Source organism: Natrix helvetica (genome assembly GCF_964273705.1).
Source record: "Natrix helvetica genome assembly, chromosome: 4".
NCBI lineage: Eukaryota > Metazoa > Chordata > Lepidosauria > Squamata > Natricidae > Natrix > Natrix helvetica.
In genome coordinates, this window is record NC_138550.1 from 63,345,443 (window position 1) to 63,364,267 (window position 18,825).

Sequence of the window (18,825 nt, forward strand, 5' to 3'; positions counted from 1 at the left end):
CAATACCTCAGTATACACCAATCAGCTTCTAACAAAACAGAGAGCTAACAGCCATTCTGGCTCCCTCTTATAGCTGCTTGAGCTAACAAACCAATTACATCTCTTAAGCATTTAAAGTAACAGATACATTTGTTACAATCATGTAACAATTCCTATCCTATCCCAAGGGTGCTTTTTTTCAAGAGGCAACTGGAAGGATTTTGGAATTGAACAGACCTCTCTCAACAGAGGGGGAGAGATATGACATTATCTATCTCCAATCTACAACACAGTCCTTTCAACAGTTCCAAGAAGGCGCCACATCCATTTGCACCAGTTAGGTGACCCTGATGACACAGATAAACCTCCAGGTGATCTTAACGACCTGCTAAACGAATGCAAATGACCAGTTGTTTGTAAGCTGTCATTGCCCACCATCCAGTCAGAGCTGAAGAAGCTTCATGGATGAGAAGCGAAATGTCTTCAAAATAAAATAAAACCAGAAAGTCCAGTTGCCTCAAAGCACATTTGGGACAACCATGACTTGAGTGACTGAGAATCTCCACAGACTTCTAATTCCTATGTTTTATTTTCTGTTTTGTAATGGTTTTAAATGTTGCAGTCTCTTAATATTTTTTCAAAGATTTCATCTACAGTATCAATTTACACTGCTTTATTTTTAATGTAAAATTAGGCTGCTGACATTTGTGATCCTAATCCAGTCATGATGCTTATGCTTTGTGTCTATTTATATGAGCGGCTTCCTCAGTATTTACCTAAGAAAACACTAGAGTTCGCTGGCCAACTTCATGCTACAATTCTTAGAAAGGTATTTGTATATTAAGATTTTAAGTAATTTTTGATAGAATTGAAAATGAGCTTGCGAATTTCTTTTACTAATATTGGAAGAAACAAACCTTTATAATTAAGTGGTATTAGTAGATACTGAAAGATAAGCTGTAACATGAAGAAAAAGGAACTTGCACATTGATTTACAGCTAGAGGTCTGGTGTCCAAATTTTAATCATAATAGGCAGTCATGCCATATCAAATATTAGGTTATTACTGTATTTTTCAGAGCATATGATGCACCAATGTATAAGACGCACCAAGGTTTTGAAGAGATAAATAAAAAAAAAGTTTTTGCATTCTACAAACCTTCCAAAAACGGCCATTTTTCTCACAAAAACGGCCCCTCCCCCCCAAAAAAAGGCATGAATAGCCTTTAGGGGGCTTGCAGAATGGCCTGGGGGGTGGGGAACCCCCAAAACAAGCAAAAAACAGCCTGTTTTTTGCAAAAACGGCCCCAGTTTTTGCCAAAAAAATTGCATGCATAGCCTTTAGGAGGCTTATAGAGTACTCCTGGGAGCTGGGGCGGGGGGCAAAATTGAGCAAAAAATGGCCCGTTTTTCACTCATTTCTGCCTTTGCCAGCCCCCAGGAACTCTCTGAAAGCCTTCTGCATGGCCATTTTGGTGAAGGGGGCAGGGTTTTGGGAGGCAAAAATGCTGTATTCAGTTTATAAGATGCACCCAGATTTTCAGCCTCTTTTTTGAGGGAAAAAGGTCTTATACTTCGAAAAATACTTTATCTGCAGATCTGAAAAATGTTTTCACATTGTTATCCAGATGTTTTGCACTTCAGTTTCCATAATAATTATGATTACTGGGTGTTAAATTCCTTTAACACTCATGATAAAGGTTGTGTCATCTATTACTATACTACAACACTTTTACTATTTATAGTGTTTTCGAAAATGAGGCAATTTATTTGATGTTTTTCTTTTCTTTTAGGAATTAATCAATTTTTATTTAGCATAATTTTAATAATGATCTGTGATTTTGGATGTCCCTGTTTTGTTACTACAGCTATCATTTAATAAAAGATCTAATTTAAAGCCTCAACACAACTCACCATCTTCTAGCTTCTCTTTCATCTGTAATGTCAGGGGAAAAAAACCCTGGGGAAATCTGAGATCAATGGACCGAGGCTGATTCCCTTCCGCATATCTTTTGAGATATTAAAAAATAAAATAAAAGTCTTTGAAAAGTATATTCTAATTAATAAACAAACTTTAATACGAAAATAATAAAAGTAAATGAAACAGAAATAACTAATGGTTACATTTTGATAATGAAAATCTCCGGTTGCCAAGTTGGCAGCCGAACAAAGAAGAAAGGAATTTTTGGAATGTGTAACGCGTGCGCAATAAATCACTTTCAGATAACATTTTGTTTTATGACCTGCGCAATAAAGCTTTCTTAGTTTAACTCTTGAATGTCAGTTTAGGCAGTTCAGGCCTAGCAAACTTTTTAACATCGTGACATGTAATACCGTATATGAATAATAACTCCTTTTTATGATGTACCTCTACAAAAAAGAATATAATGTATAGCTTGCCTCCTTCCCCTTACATTTTGCAGATATTGCATTTACTAAAATGAAAAAATATGTAATATTGCTTGTCATACTTTTAATGCACAGTTTTATGTAAATCTTTGGGGGTTGCTCTGAAAAGAAAAGTAAAAAGATTCAGTAAATGAAAATATTGTATTTTTGTAACAGATACAGTTGAAAAACCCTAGCATAAAATCCTTGGTATACAATGCTACAATTTTAGGAAAAGAATCCTCTACTTTTTCATTACCTAAAGGAAATACTGTCACAATTCCCCCAAAGTAAGTAAAATTTCATTTGGTTTATGATTGCTATTAAACTTTTGATTTATTTTGAATTATGTTTATTGGTTGAAATCTTGTGTGGTTTTATGTGATTTGGAATGCATTTACAGCAGAATACTTGAAATAAATTTTAGATCAATACCATCTTTTTTTGGAATTGCCCTTTAAATGGTTTTACTTGTTTTAGTAGCCATGTATTTCTTTAAATTATTATTTTTTATTTTTGCTATATATAAAAAGTGTAACAGTTTCAATGTCTATATAAACAGCATGCTGTCTGATTAAAACTAGTTTAAGCAATCATCATATTCATTAGTAGTAGTCATATAATAGTATTTTTCATCATAATATTAATAATTATTGATACTAATTAATATTAATAATAAATAATTGTAATAAGCCATCATGGTAAAGTTAGTCCTTCTCTTATACTTTTAAACATTCTAACTTCTGTTTCTATTAGTTAACCTTTGATAAAATGAATCCCATATTCCATGTCTTCGTTCTCTTTAATTTCAAGAGTTAAACTATCCATTTCTGCACATTCTACTATTTTTTTATTATCTTCTCTTCTGTAGGGATCTCCACACTTTTCCAATGTTGTGCAAATACATTTCTAGCCGCTGTTAACACATGTAGTATTAGATACGTAGTCCCTTTATTATATTTTTCTGGTATAATAATCAACAGAAATATTTCTGGTTTTAGATCTATATGTTCCTTTATCATTTTTTTCTATCCAAGTATGTATTTTTGTCCAGTATGCTTTTGCCTTTGGGCACATCCACCACATGTGGTAATACGAGCCCGGGATCTGATTACACATCCAACATTTAGCAGACATATCTTTAAACGTCTTAGCTAATCTTGCTGGTGGGAAGTGCCATCTGTAAAACATTTTGTATAAGTTTTCTTTATATGTTGTAGATCTTGTTAATTTATAATTTCTATCCCACAACTTTTGCCATTTATCCAATTCTATAGAATAACCAAAGTTTTTAGCCCACACTACCATTGTTTCCTTTACTTGCTCTTTTTCCATTCTAATACTCAATAAATACTTATAATTTTTTTAAAATCAGATTTTCATCAGCTCCTGTTAAAATCTGGTCCAATTTGGTTGTTTCTTTATAAAAACCATATGTTTTAACATCTTTTTCATATCTTGATTGTATTTGTACATGCGGTCACCATGCTAAATATGTCCCTTGACTATTCAGTTCCTGTTTGCTTTTCAATTCTCCTTTCTCATTCAGAATATCTTTATATCTTATGATTTTTTTCTGTATCAGCCACATTTGGATGTATCAGTGCCTCCATCATGGAGCACCAGACAGGTATTTTCAAGTCGTGTTTTTCCTTAATTTTTGCCCATACTAAAAACAGAGCATTTCTAATATAGTGTCCTTGGAAATATTTGTGTACTTTATTTTTCCCATACCATAGAAAGGCCTGCCACCCCAGTTGTAAATCATGTCTCTCCAAACTTAATAATTGTCTATGTCTCAAAGTTATTCATTCTTTTAAGTGCAGAAGCCTGATAATATTACTCCCAATCTGGCAACCCAAAGCCTCCTCTATTATTAGAGTCTTGTAACAGTTTCACTTATTGTTTTTTTTTTACCTTGCCACATAAAATTTGAATCTGTTTAATTCCTTGAAATATTTATTTTCCAGCTTTTTCGGAATTGTTTGGAACAGGTATAGTAATCTTGGTAAAATATTCATTTTAATGGTAGCTATTCTTCCTATCAGTGATAGCTGCAGGTTTTTCCACTTTTCCACTTTAATTTGCTGTATCAATTTAGTGTAATTATCTTCTTTTATGGTTGCACATCTCGCTGATAAATGAATTCCCAGATATTTTACTTTATTCACTATCTGAATATCATACAGTCATGTATGTTTATTTCCCTTGCCATTGTAAGTAGCATGACTATTTTAAGCAGGAAAACAAGACTTTCTGTTTTTAGAAAAAATAATTTTATTGTCATTTCTGAGGTTGGTCTAACTGCCAGAGATGGAATGAGAATGCTTCCCTAATCATATATGGTGACTAGGGTGATGTTATGGAATTTATTGCATGTTGTAGTTTTTTTCTCTTTGATAGTAAAGTTGCATCTCATTTGCTAGGATTAGTAGGGCCTGAAGATGTCTGTAACATTCATATTGGTTATCATACCAAGTATACACAAAAGAAATAAGATAGACACATGATTGGAAACCCAGAGGACCTCTTGGTGGGGGATGCTTTAATAACTCACTTCAACCTTTCATTATTGGGACTGAACCCTCATATTATGCATTTACTGAATTATACTAAATGATTTGTCCCAAAACAATGTTCTTTAATGTTTGTAATTATTGCAATTTTAATTATCATTTGAAAGAATTAACAACATTTAGATAATATTATAAATCACTGGTTGGAAAAAGAAATGCATATTTTCCTCAAATTCGTTATGTAGACCCTATTCAGAAGACTAGGCTGAAATATCCATTAAAACACACACACACACAAAATCTCAAAAAATCCCACCCAGTCGCCGCTCTCTCTCTCTCTCTCGCCCCGCCTGTCCGTACCATGCTTGCCCCACCCACCCACTTCCTTTGCTGGAGTGGAGGACTCAGCTGTGGGAAGAAGCCCATGCTTCCTTCTCTTTGACAAGCGCCTTGCAAAACTGGGACTTTGCAAACCGCTTCTCAAAGAGAAGGAAGAGGGCGGACTTCTTCAGACAAGTCCAGAAAGGCTGCTTTGCCTTCACTGCTCTCCTTCCCACACTGCAGGCATGTCATCGAGGGGAACAACAACAAGGCAACAACATCCCTCGGATCACAGTGAGGAGAAGCGCCCACAGGCATATTCTCCTGAACTTGGCCGAGGCGGGGGAAGTGGGTGGGTGGGAAGCTCCAAAAGTCAGGCAAGAAGGGGAGTGGATGCTTGGAGGGGTGCGCAGCTTCCCTTTCAGCCTCGGAAGCTACACTCAGCCCGCTCAGCTCCCGGGGATGTTTTCCCAGCTGGCCGCCAATTTATAAACAGAAATTAACCATGTCCTTTTAAACTTTCCATTTCAATGAAAATTTAAAAAGTTGAAATGGAAAGTGTAAAAGAAGTTGGTTAATTTCTGTTTATAAAGGTCATGTGGCAGGGGTGCGCAGGCTGCTGACTAAGTCCGACCCAGCACCTGGCCAGGTTTGCGGGGCTGTCCTGGAACATCTCCCAGCCAAGAAGGGGCACCAGGAGAAAGTGGGATCGCCAAAAACCCAACTGCAGATGGTAACAGGCACCAAGGTGCGGCTGCCCAGCAGAACTGGGAGCGTACCCAGGTTGGTGGGCTGGCGGGGAGGTTGCGCGGGCCTGAAGGTGATGGGGAGCCGGGAGTCGAGGCTGCCCTGAGCATCTGTAATGGGTGGCAACATACTGCCCACAGCTCTCGGAGGGAGGAGGCAGGGAAGCGAGCCCCGGGCCTTATCTCTGCTCCTTCCTCTAGGGCTGGCTTTGGGGATGGCCAGCCTGTCCCACCACTGCGCCCTCACTCCCCTTCCACTGGGAAGCTCTGTTGTTGGGGTGCCTCCCACTTCTCCTCCCGACTCTTGGGAAAGATGCGCAAATGGCTCTGAGCCTCCCGAGGAGGATGTTGGACACTGGTGTGTGTGTGGTGGTGGCGCCCACTGCTGCTGCTCCTAGTAACACAGGCTTCTTGGAGAGCATTAACTTGCAGGCGCACCAATTCTAGCAGCTGTGTTTTGCCTTGAAACTTGCTGACCTGGCAACCCGAAGGGAACATTGTCCTAGCGGTGTCTCAGGTGCTCCCACCATTAGCCAGGAGGGAGTAAGGATGGCTGGGTGCAGTTTGGCACCTCCCGGCTCCCCTCAGATCATTTGGTGGCCACACACGACTGCTCACTTGCATGACCTGCGTGCTTCAAGTGGGAATGGGAAGCACAGGGATCTTAATGTAGTAGGGCAGGGTAGGGTGGAGCAGGAGGTTCCCCGGTGCTCGTGGCCACTGGTTGGGAGAAAATCAGCTGGAATCTCTAGCAAGAGCTGCAGGGTGAGCCGCTGAGCCGCCGGCAGAGCCTCTGAGTGGAAGGCGAGTGAAGTGTGCAGTGGCGGGAGAGGCTGGCCATCCCCGAAGCCAGCTCTCAAGGAAGGAGGCAGAGATCAGGCCCTGGGTTTGCTTCCCTGCCTCCTTCCTCCTAGAGCTGTGGGCGGCAAGGAAAACGAAGTTTCTTTGCCAGTCTCACAGCTGGCAAAAACAGAAATTTTCGCCAACTGGAAGGTATGTGTGTGTGTGAGAGAGAGGGGAGGAGAGAGAGAAAGAAAGAGAAAGAGTAAGAGAGGAAGGAAGGAAGGAAGGAAGGAAGGAAGGAAGGAAGGAAGGAAGGAAGGGGGGAGAGAGAAAGAGAGACAAAAATAGAAAGAGAGAGAGAGAGAGAAAGAGAAAGAGAGAGAAAGAGAGAAAGAGAAAGGAAGAAAGAGAAAGGAAGAAAGTTGGAGAGAGACACAAGAAGGAAGGAAGGAAGGAAGAAAAAAGAAAGGGGGAGAGAGACACAAGAAAGGAAGGAAGGAAGAAAAAGAAAGGAAGAAAAGAAAGAAAGAGGGAGAGAGACACAAGATAGAAGGAAGGAAGGAAGGAAGGAAGGAAGGAAGGGAGGGAGGGAGGGAGGGAGGGAGGGAGGGAGAGAGACACAAAGAACACAAAGGAAGTGAGGGAGAGAGACACAAAGACACAAAGAAAGAAAGGAAGAAAGATAGGAAGGAAGAGAAAGGAAGGAAGGAAGGAAAGGGAGAGAGAGACACAAGAAAGAAAGGATTGGCCACTCCCACCCAGTCACATAACCATCAAGCCACACCCACAAAATAGGCCACACCTGCAGAATAGGTTCTAAAACATTTTTGAAAACTACCACTGAATTGGATGTATATATGCATATAAGAGCCAACAATGCAAGTAGAATATTAAGTGAGCCAAATTGGCTTCTCTTTGGGCTATTAGAAAAGTTATATGAACTAAAAGGAGAATGTTCCCTCTAATTTAGCAGATTAGGCCAAATAAAAAAGAGCATTTAGGAAAACATGTGAAATGGTTTGTACCTCCTCTTTCGGGGCAAGGAAATAAGTTCTTGTGCCCAATATTTTTTCCAGTAACAAGGAGAGCAAAACACTTGGTAAATGTGAAATCTTTTTTATGGGACAGACATAAACTAATGGCTAAATAGACAATTGCTGAACAATCTTCCAATTAAACTCCTCCCTTACCAAAAGGTAGATTGTGCTCATGTTTCTCTAAATATCATTCCTGAGAACCCATTACGTCAGAGCAGGTGAGGCTTGAGTAGGGTTACACAGACCATAGCATTTTATATCCAAATATGTGCCTTTCTTCAATACAGATTATTATTCAGTGAATAATTATCAGTGAAGATAGCGAATTATCAGTAAATACTAATTTAAGCCAATTGAGGCATCAGAGTTCTTAAACTAAAGATTTTTCCAGAAATAAAAAAAAGTTGGAGGTGCACTTGGGGACTCGCAACAAGGCTTTTAAAAATTTAGACTGGATTATAGAAACTTTAAAGTATGATGATTGTCTATGTGTGTGTCATATAACAGATGGCTAATTAAATTTGTTCTGTGACTGGTGCATAATTATTGCCATTAGAGCTGACATAACATAAAATGACATTTGTAGGTCTGTGGGTTTGGACAAAACAGCCATTGGTAGTTTTTTCCAGAGTGCTTGCTTGATAGTGAAAGGAAATGTGCAAGAGTTTAAAAATTCTAATTTATCCGTGATGGCGAACCTATGGCACGCGTGCCACAAGTGGCACACGGAGCCATTTGTCAGGGCACGCGAGGCGCTGCCTTGTCAGCTGGCCAGCGCGCATGCGCACGCTGGCCAGCTGAGTTCACCTTTTTAAAAGCTATTTTTCGCCTTCCCCAGGCTCCAGGGGATTTATAGGAGCCTGGGGAGGGCGAAAAGAGCCTCCCCTCCCCCCTCCCCGGAGGCTTCAGGGACCATCCCTGAAGCCTTCGGAGTGCTTAAAACCACCCTCCGAGCAACCCGGAAGTCACTTCCGGCTTGCTCGGAGGGTGGTTTTAAGCGCTCCGAAGGCTTCAGTGACCGTCCGGGGCTTCCCTGATGCCTTTGGAGCGCTTAAAACGACCCTCCGAGCAACCCGGAAGTCACTTCCGGTTTGCTCGGAGGGTGGTTTTAAGAGCTCCGAAGGCTTCAGGGAACCCTCCAGACAGTCCCTGAAGCCTCCGGAGGGCCTCCGGGGGGTCGGGGGAGGCTCTTTTCGCCCTCCCCAGGCTCCTATAAAGCCCCTGGAGCCTGGGGAGGGCAAAAAAAATGTAAAAATGGGGTGCATGTGTGTTGTGCGCGCATGCGCACTGGGGGGTCGCACATTGCATTATGGGTGCGGCACGCCCGCACTTGACCCCCCTGCACTCCCCCCACTTGTGGCCCGCGAGCCAAAAAAGGTTCGCCATCACTGCACTAGAGAATTATTAATTTTCTGAAAATTTCATTGTGAAATACTAATTTTTCATTGTCCACTTTTTTTTAATGACTTTGTGGACTTGACAGAAGTGGCTCAGTGGCTAAGACTCTGAGCTTATCAATCAGAATGTTCAGTGGTTTTAATTCCTAGCACCGTGTAATGGAATGAGCTCCCGTTACTTGTCCCAGCTTCTGCCAACCTAGCAGTTCAAAAGCACGTAAAAATGCAAGTAGAAAAATAGGGACCATTTTAGTGGGAAGGTAACAGCACTCTATATGACTTTGGCATTTAGTTATGCCAGCCACATGACCACGAAGATGTCTTTGGAGAGTGCTAGCTCCTCGGCTTAGAAAGGGGGATGGGCACTGCCCCTAGAGCTGGAAACAACTAGCATGCATGTGTGGGCTAAGTTGGTTTGGGTCTTCTTAGGTGTTAGACTTACAAGGAATATCAGAGCTGTGGGTTAAATTTGGAAGTAAAAAAGTGTCCTGAAACGTAGCCATGGACAACTCCTTCTGTACTGTTGATTAGACAACTTCATGGATATATGCATAAATTCACAAAGAGTCAAGACTTTACCTTTCAGTTTGTTTTAGCAAAAGATTTTCAGTATCAGGTGTATAAAACTATTGCATTTAGCCTGCCATAATTGCATTAGAAAATATCTTATTATTCACCAATGCAGGAGCCAAATAAAAGTTAGTGTGGAATTTACTAGCTGTTTCCTGTATCCTGCTGAAGCTGTACTATTGCTTGTTTCAAAAGCTTTAACCCCAGGAGGCTTTACAATGGCTATTTCTTTGAAGACAAAAATCAACTCCGTCAAACCTAGTGTAAGTATCATATATTTTAGGAAGAAATCTAGAAATATGTAGTTTATTATAAATTAGTCCATCTTTAACATTCAATAAAATTAAGAGTACTTACATAGAAAGAAGAAATTCACTTATGCATGTAAAAAATAACATTTAATTTATAGATGGACACCTGGAAAGAGGAAGAGGATACCTAGCAAAGAAGACTATTTGATCAATAACATATTCTTTCAAATTATTAATTTCTTCTTCCCAACTTCTTGCAGATTAAGATGGTTCATTCCTGTAAGCAGCAAAGAACATATAATAGCCTTGTACTATTTTCCCACGTCTCTTTTTTTTTTAATTCATAGTTTTCTTAAATTTATGTTTGGACATATTTAAGAATTTTATTAGAAATATATTTCAAATGATCATTGTGCAGTAAAATTTAAAAATCAGGAAAATGAAATTTAGGCTCTTTGTAAATCACTCTAAAATTTATTAGGTTTTTTTTAAGCAACTCAAGGCAGCAAACAGACATAATTGTCAAGGTTCCAAATAACACCCCTGTTAGGGTTGGGGTTGAATACTGTGTATTGGATGGTGGCTACTCTGTATGTTAGTTACCTGTCTACATGGTGAATTATGAGTTGAGCATCTGTAAACCAACGTGTTGTATCATAGACTGGGTATATAATTCAAGACTACTTATTGCTTGTTTTGGAGAAAGTTTATCTTACTTTGTTAACTCAAGTAAAGTTATCCTTGTTTTAACTTCGGCGGATGTGATTGATAGCGTGACTATTCAGCGGCACATTCCTTGCTACCTTCTGCTACTCAACTCTAGTCTCCAAAAGGAGATATACTTAACAACCCCCAATGAAAGAGACTCCGAGGCTGGAGTTTGCTCAAAGTTCCATTTTATTAGAAATGTCATATTGGCACACCTGGGAAAACCCGAACCTGAAAGTTTCCAGGTTTTCCCCACCGAAAAGAAAGTTCAAGTTCCTGTCCAGCACCAGTGGTGGGTTTCAAAAATTTTTGGAACCTCTTCTGTAGGTGTGGCCTGCTTTGTGGGAGTGGCTTGCTTCCCATGTGATTGGGTGGGAGTGGCTTGCTGCCCATTTGACTGGGTGGGAGTGGCTTGCTGCCCATGTGACCAGATGGGAGTGGCTTGCCGCCCATGTGACCAGGTGGGAGTGGCTTGCCGCCCATGTGACCAGGTGGGAGTGGCTTGCCGCCCATGTGCCCAGGTGGGAGTGGCCAAGACGATGTCACTGAATTCTTTGCCCCAATGGATAAACTACAATAAGATTAAAATAAGTACACAAAACATTAAAAGAGCTACTTACAGAAGGAAGAGGACTGTCCTTGCCAGTCTTCAGTATCACTGACTCCAATGAATGTCCTGCAAAAAGAAGAGACACAGAAATGAACTCTTCCATTGCATCAGTGGTGAGTTTCTGCAGGTTCGCACCGGTTCAGGAGAACAGGTTGGTGAAATCTACCGATCCAGTGAGAGGAGGTTCAACTGATGGACCTGGAAGTTACTTCTGGAATGCCTGTCCCAGCCCTGTCTCTTGCTCGCCCTGGATGTCCTGTTGCAGCTCGCTCACTCCCCCGCCCGCACACACTAACTAGCCCAGCCCGCCGCTCACTGATTGGCTGGAGTCCAGCCAATCAGTGAGCGGGTTGGAGGCGACTCATTTAAAAGTGTGGTGCCAGTGTCTTTCTCATCCCCGAGCAGCTGATCGGTCCTCCCTTCAGTTCGATTCGCCTACCAGCAGTTTGCTGTTTCCCTCAGGTAAGCAACCAAGTACGAGGGGAGGCAGCAGGGGGATGCTATCTTATGCCAGCTCACGGCTTTCGTGAGGGAAGGCCTTTCAGGTCTTGCCTTGTGAAAGCAGTGAGCTGGTGTACGCCGCATGGCCAAAAGTGGGTGAGCGGCAGCGGGGGCAGCGGCAGGCTAGCTTTCACGAGAGAAGGCCTTCAGGCCTTGCCTCGCGAAAGCCGCGAGCTGGTGTACGCCGCATTGCCAAAAGGCGCTGGTCGGCAATGGTGCCGGCAGTGGCTTTCACACGTGTCTGAAAGCGGGTAAGCGGCGGCGGGCTAGTTTTTGTGAGGGAAGGCCTTCAGGCCTTGCCTCACGAAAGCTGCGAACTGGCATTACGCCAAGTGGCCGAAAGCAAGGGGGCGGCAGTGGCGGTGGCATGTTAGCTTTTGCGAGGGCAGGCCGCGAGCTGGTGTACATCACGTTGCCGAAAGCAGGTGGGTGGTGGCGGCGGTGGCAGCAGGCTAGCTTTTGCAAGGGAAGGCCACTAGCTGGCGTATGCCACGTGGCCGAAAGCAGGTGGGTGGCGACGGCAGAGCAGGCTAGCTTTTGTGAGGGAAGGCCTTTAGGCCTTCCCTCGCGAAAGCCACGAGCTAACGTATGCCACGTGGCCGAAAGCAGGTGGGCGGCGGCGGCAGGCTAGCTCTCAGAGGGAAGGCCTTCAGGAGAAAAAAAACTGGTTAATGTCCCACAGTTATCTACACATTAATAATGATAAAGAACTAATAATATTTCCTTATACATTTTAGTGACCTTTCCTTACATAATTGGTGTTTTCTTTCATATTTTTGGATTTCTAATTTCTGTTCGTTAGCAATTGCTAAAACAAATCCCATGTGAAAAAGTATTCAAAGCCTTCTTGATTTTAATTGTCAATTTATTCCTGCACATTCTAATATTTATTCATTTTCATATCTCTGTTTTTCCACTGTTGTGCAAACACAATTCCAGCAGCTGCTAACATGTGTAAAATTAAATATATATTGTACTCCCTTTCAAATAGCTAACAAAATATTTCTGGTTTTAATTCCATATCTTGCTTTACTATTGCTTCTAACCACTAACTTCTGAATAGCTGCTTAGACCAACCTAAGTACTGAACATAATTCATATATTCCTGTTTTTTGGAACAGAGAACTAAATTTCAGAGAAAGGAAATCTGTATTGCTCTGGGAATTAACTATGACATTCATTCTTGAACTAACTTCTTGGATGAAAGACTATATCTTTCCTGTTTCTCATCCTTCCTGAAAAGGCTGTACATTGTTGCTTGAAAGCAGAGGTCCCTTCTGTTACCTGTAGTCCTCAGCTTACAACCACAATTGAGACCAATATTGTTTATTTCTTTTGCAGTCAGCATTATTTATTTTTGTACTTATTTTAATCTTATTGTAGTTCATCCATTGGGGCAAAGCATTCAGTGACATCGTCTTGGCCACTCCCACCCAGTCACATGACTGCCAAGCCACTCTCCCCTGGTCACACGGCCGGCAAGTCAATCCCACCCAGTCACATGGCCGGCAAGCCACTCCCACCCGGTCACATGGCTGACAAGCCACTCCCACCCAGTCACATGGCTGAAGGCCTTCCCTCGCGAAAGCTGTGAGCTGGCATAAGCTAGCCCTTCCGCCACCGCAGCCCACCTTTTGGCCACGTGGCGTACGCCAGCTCGAGGCTTTCGCGAATCAAGGCCTGAAGGCTTCTCTCACGAAAGCCGCGAGCTACCATAAGCTAGCCTCCCCACCACCGCCGCAGCCCACATGGAAGGGGGATTGAAGAGAGCAGTACTTGTCTGCTTGGTTTTTATATTCCTCCGCAGCTTCTGGCAGCACTTTTTAGTATTCTCCCACCCCTTTTTCAGAGAATCCATCCACTTTATTAAACACATTGAAAAGGGGGTGCTATCAGTCGAGCACTGGTTTCACTTTTTCTGGATCCATTTCTACCTCTCCACTGGATATCCAATAGCCTAGGTCAGGGGCCTGCAACCTTAAATACTCTTGGACCTGTTTTCTACAGAAAAGAAAACAACAGGAGCCACAAAACCTAGGTGGGCATGGCCAACATGACACCTCCCGGCCACACCTACCCAGATTTCATGGCTTTGGGTGTTTTCTGTGGTAAATGGGTCTCTCTCTCCCCCTCTCCCTCTCCCTCCCTCCACCTCCCTCCCTCTCATTTCTGTTTTTTCTCTCTTTTTCCTCTCCCTTTTTCTTCTTTTTTCCCTTTTCTTTCTTTCCTTTCTTCCTTTTCTTCCTTCCCTTTCCCTCTTTCTTTTTCTTTCTTTCTCATTGAATATGATAGCAAATCCAAAATAAAGTTATTAATTGTGAGAATTTGCTTCTCTGTAATTTTTTTCACAGGGAACTCTAAGTTGATAGAAGCTGGCAAGATGTACTAACAGCAATAGCATATCTATTTTGATTTCTCTTGAGTTTGACAATATAATACATTTTCCAAAATTATAAACATTATATTTTCAGATGCATTTTTTGCCATCTCTGTTATTTCCTTAAGAAAATCAGACTTGCTTCCAATTTGTGCCTTCTGGCAAACTGCAATTTTCTTGGCAAGAGATCTCGCTTGCCATTGCTTTCGTCATAGGTCTGAGAGACTTTCTTTCTTTCTTTCTTTCTTTCTTTCTTTCTTTCTTTCTTTCTTTCTTTCTTTCTTTCTTTCTCTTTCTTTCTCTTCCTCCCTCACTCCCTCCCTTTCTTTTCCTTTCTATCCCCCTTCTCTCTCTCATTTGTTCCCCTCTCTTTTCTTTCTCTCTCATTCTCTCCCTCCAGCTCTCTTTCATTTCTCTCTCCCCCTCTCCTCCCTTCTCTCTGTTTCAATTGTTTCTCTATTTTTCCTCTCTCTCATTCTCTCCCTCAATCATTTTCTCATTTCTCTCTCTCTTTCTTTTTCTCTCTCTCATCTCTTTCTTGCACATGTGCGCACACAAAAGCAAAATATCCAAGATCACTGCAGTGGCAGAGACAGCGACTCCTTCTCCCACTGCTGCCACTGCACATTGAAGTGAGTAGCCAGCTGCGCAGTGCAGGAGAGCTGCATTGCACAGGACAGTCGCGTTGTGCAGGAAAGCTGGAGCTCTTCCCTCCCTGCATCCAGCGATAGCGGCACCATTCCCCTCCTTCCTGAGCCGACAAGAAGAGGAGCGTGGTTGGTGCTGACCTGCCTGTGACGAATTGCAAAAAGCAGCCGGTTGTGGGCAGTTCTGAGAAAATGCTAGGGGTGCTTCAGCTGCATGACTATGCAGCAGTAGTGGGTTTCAAATTTTTTTACAACCTATTCTGTAGGTGTGGCCTGTTTTGTGGGAGTGGCTCAGTGGTCATGTGACTGGGTGGGAGTGACTTTGCGGTCATGTGACCGGGTGGGTGTGGCCAACTTGGAAAATGTGGTGAAACTCACTTAAGGACGCTCTTGCTTAGCAACCAAAATTTTGGGCTCAATTGTAGTCATAAGTTTTCTTTCTTTCTTTCTTTCTTTCTTTCTTTCTTTCTTTCTTCCTTCCTTCCTTCCTTCCTTCCTTCCTTCCTTTCATTCCTTCTTTCTTTTTTTCTCTCTCTTTCTCTTTCTATCTTTATCTCTCTCTCCTTTTTTCTCTCACTCTCCCTCCATTCCTTCCTTCCTTTCTTTCTTGTGTCTCCCACTTTCTTTCTTTTTCCCTTCCTCCCTTCCTCCCTTCTCTGTCTCTCTGTCTCTGTCTCTGTCTATCACTCTCTCCTTCTTTCTTTTTAAATCACTCTAAGGTTTGATGAAAGCAGTCATAAGTTTAGGGCAGTGATGGCGAACCTTTTTTGGTTCCCGTGCCACAAGTGGGGGGAGCGCAGGGGGGTTGAGTGCGGGCGTGCCGCACCCATAATGCAACGCGCGACCCCCCCAGTGCGCATGCGCACACAACGCGTGACCCCCCCATTTTTACATGCTTTTTTCACCCTCCCCAGGCTCCAGGGGCTTTATAGGGCGAAAAGAGCCTCCCCCGACCCCCCAGAGGCCCTCCGGAGGCTTCGGGGACCGTCCGGAGGCTTCCCTAAAGCCTTCGGAGCGCTTAAAACCACCCTCCGAGCAAACCGGAAGTGACTTCCGGGTTGCTCTGAGGGTGGTTTTAAGCGCTCCGAAGGCATCAGGGAAGCCTCGGACGGTCCCTGAAGCCTTCAGAACACTTAAAATGATCCTCCGAGCAACCCGGAAGTCACTTCCGGTTTGCTCAGAGGGTGGTTTTAAGCATTCCGAAGGCTTCAGGGAAGCCTCCGGGAGGACGGGGGGGCTCTTTTCGCCCTCCCCAGGCTCCTATAAAGCCTCTGGAGCCTGGGGAAGGCGAAAAATAGCTTTTAAAAAGGTGAACCCAGCTGGCCAGTGCTCGCATGCGCGCTGGCCAGCTGACAGGGCAACGCCTCGCGTGCCCTGACAAATGGCTCCGTGTGCCACTTGTGGCATACGTGCCATAGGTTCGCCATCACTGGTTTAGGGTGAATTAAGTCTTTCTCCAAAACTTAAACCAGGATTCCAACAAAAACCTTTATGTCAGCATCAAACTCAGGTTTTGACTTTTATCCAGAGCCCGCCCCACCAGCTTCAAAAGTTCTGGACAGACCAGGTCTCTCCAGCCCTCTCTCAACAGAGGGGGAGGAATAAAGCACCACCTATGTCTAGTCTACAATGCACCCCTTGTAGCAGTTCCAAGAAGATTCCACAATTTGATTCAGGAGATCCTGAGGGCACAGATCAACTTCCAAGTGGTTTCAACAGCTCTCAGAGAGAGATAGTGAACAACCAGATAACTGCAAAAAATGCAATCCTTCCATTCCCCCTGCCCCCCCAAAAAAATCTTTCCCCTACCACCCAGACTCAAACAGTACCAATCCTTCCTCTCCACCTCTCTCTCACACACACAGCCATCACAACTGATGAAGCTTCTTGGATGAGAAGTGAAACATTTTGTTCTTCTTCCTCAAGGAAAAAACAATCCAGTTGCCTTTTGCAAAAAGCACCTTTGAGACATAAAGGTTCCCCTCACACATATGTGCTAGTCATTCCCAACTCATTCTTTTCTCCTAAAAGGGTTCTGGGCTGGGCAAACACAACTGGGTGGAAAACTCCACCTGATTTAAGGATGTTCAAGAGGGCAAAGGGCGTTGCAGGGCTGAACTGGTAGTCCATATAATCCCCCCTCTCATTTTCCCACAGTAGAAAATGTGGGAGGCCTGAAGGCCCAAATATAAAAGATGGTTTCCAGGTCTGATAATAATACTTCTTCCTCTTCCTATTTTCACCAAAACAACAACTGTGAGGTAGGTTGGGTTGAGAAAGAGTCTGGCCTAAGGTCACTTAGTTGGCATTCGATTTATTCTTTTCTATCAATTTGCCTAGGATTATTAGACAACCTGATATACTCTAGACGTTTCGGACTTCTACACCTTTTTAACATACCCACATAGCAGTGAAGGAACCCTATATTATATCTGGAAGGCATCTGGTTGCCTTCTCCAGTAAGTTAAGTCCCACACCATGAGATTTCAAAGACATTTATACTTTCATCTAAATCAGCAGAACCTGTTCTACACTTTTCATTAAGAAGATTTTCTCCTTTGTTTCTTTTAAACCTTTCAATTTGCCAATGAATTGGGGGGAGGGAAGGGGGAAATGGAATGTGGAGAACGTATGCAGAGATCATGACAGCATGGAAGCCCTTAAGGTCACTGCTTTTGTTGCTTAAGAAAGAGATGGACTGTTTCCATAATAAAAGGATGTCTCATAATTGGACAATGTGATCACCAAGGGGTGGGGAGAAGGAGAAACTATTGTTTAACTGGCCAAGCATTTGCATTGGAAAAACAGAGCTCGTTTTGTTTCTTCAGTATCAATATGTTTTATCCAATAAAATTTAAAGTGTTTCCTTGTTTTGGGTTCACTAGTTGGACAGTTGATACTTGGCCTATTTGTACCAAAGCTGAAAGAGGGCTTTTTTTCCCCGCTTAAAAATAGCAATTTAACAACTGTGTTTTTAATTCATAATTAATTATTGATGTAAACTTCCATGCTAATACATGTTTCTATTTATCCATAGGGCATATTAAAATGCAAATCTTCATGTTATCAATTGAAAAAATATAATCTACAGGTTACTAGTCCATTCAGAACTGAGGGGCCATTCAGGTATGCATTTATAATTTAAAATGTTCAAAAAGTAAAATTACTTAAGTTTCTCTTTCTGTATATGTGTATATGTACGTGTGTATGTATATACATGCAGGCGTATACGCACATACACATAGCTCTACATACCTATATCCTGCCAGAGGTTATGTTAGATTTTCGTCTTCATTTTTGAGAAAGGACATCTATGTGGGATGGGATAAGAAAAATCAGTTATTGGCAATTTTTTTAAAAAATCTCCTTTGGCCAGCTCTTCCTGAAATGGGAAATTCTGATGTTATAAAACCTGACAAGAGATATGGCATGTAATTGAGGGAAGAGCTGTTAATGTTTTAGATCCTAAGCACTTCCATATTTTTATCTGTGTTCCAAAGACTACGGAAAAACAAACAGTGCAGATCTAAATAATTTAGCTCCACTTATTTGTAATGGAAACTTAATAGTAGTGAAAAGAAAATAGTAGGTATAAATAATCTCTCTGTCCATATTTTCTTCATATTTGTATTAGGCTGCCAGCATGTTCAGGTTTCTTGATTAATGTTGCTTTATAGTTCAAGAGATTGAAGAAAATCCCTGAATTGCTAATACATTATTTTCAAATGTTTATTAGGATATGGTGTTATATTCTGTACTGTAAAAATTTCCTTTGATTTAACGGATTAATTTGGTTTAGGCATTTGTTTTCTTTCTTTTATTTATATTCAGAAAGAAATTTTTAGATTGAAGATCACAGATTGATAAATGATCGTTGTCCCCCACCCCTCACCATGTACATGGACAAATATATTGCATCATATATGTATGTGTTCTCTAGATAGTTTTTGAACCATAAATAAACTACAAAATAGAACATCTGGTGCAGATATTAA

General features: G+C 42.0%; 1 protein-coding gene across 1 annotated transcript in view; it reads left to right on the forward strand.

Moving 5' to 3' along the window:
- Positions 1–18,825, forward strand: part of CFAP47 (cilia and flagella associated protein 47) — a 390,847-nt gene that overhangs the window by 167,509 nt on the left and 204,513 nt on the right. The window contains exons 36-39 of the mRNA XM_081950234.1: positions 674–808; positions 2,544–2,656; positions 9,852–9,999; positions 17,868–17,956. Coding sequence (XP_081806360.1) covers positions 674–808; positions 2,544–2,656; positions 9,852–9,999; positions 17,868–17,956 — 485 coding nt within the window. The remainder of the gene's footprint in view (positions 1–673; positions 809–2,543; positions 2,657–9,851; positions 10,000–17,867; positions 17,957–18,825) is intronic.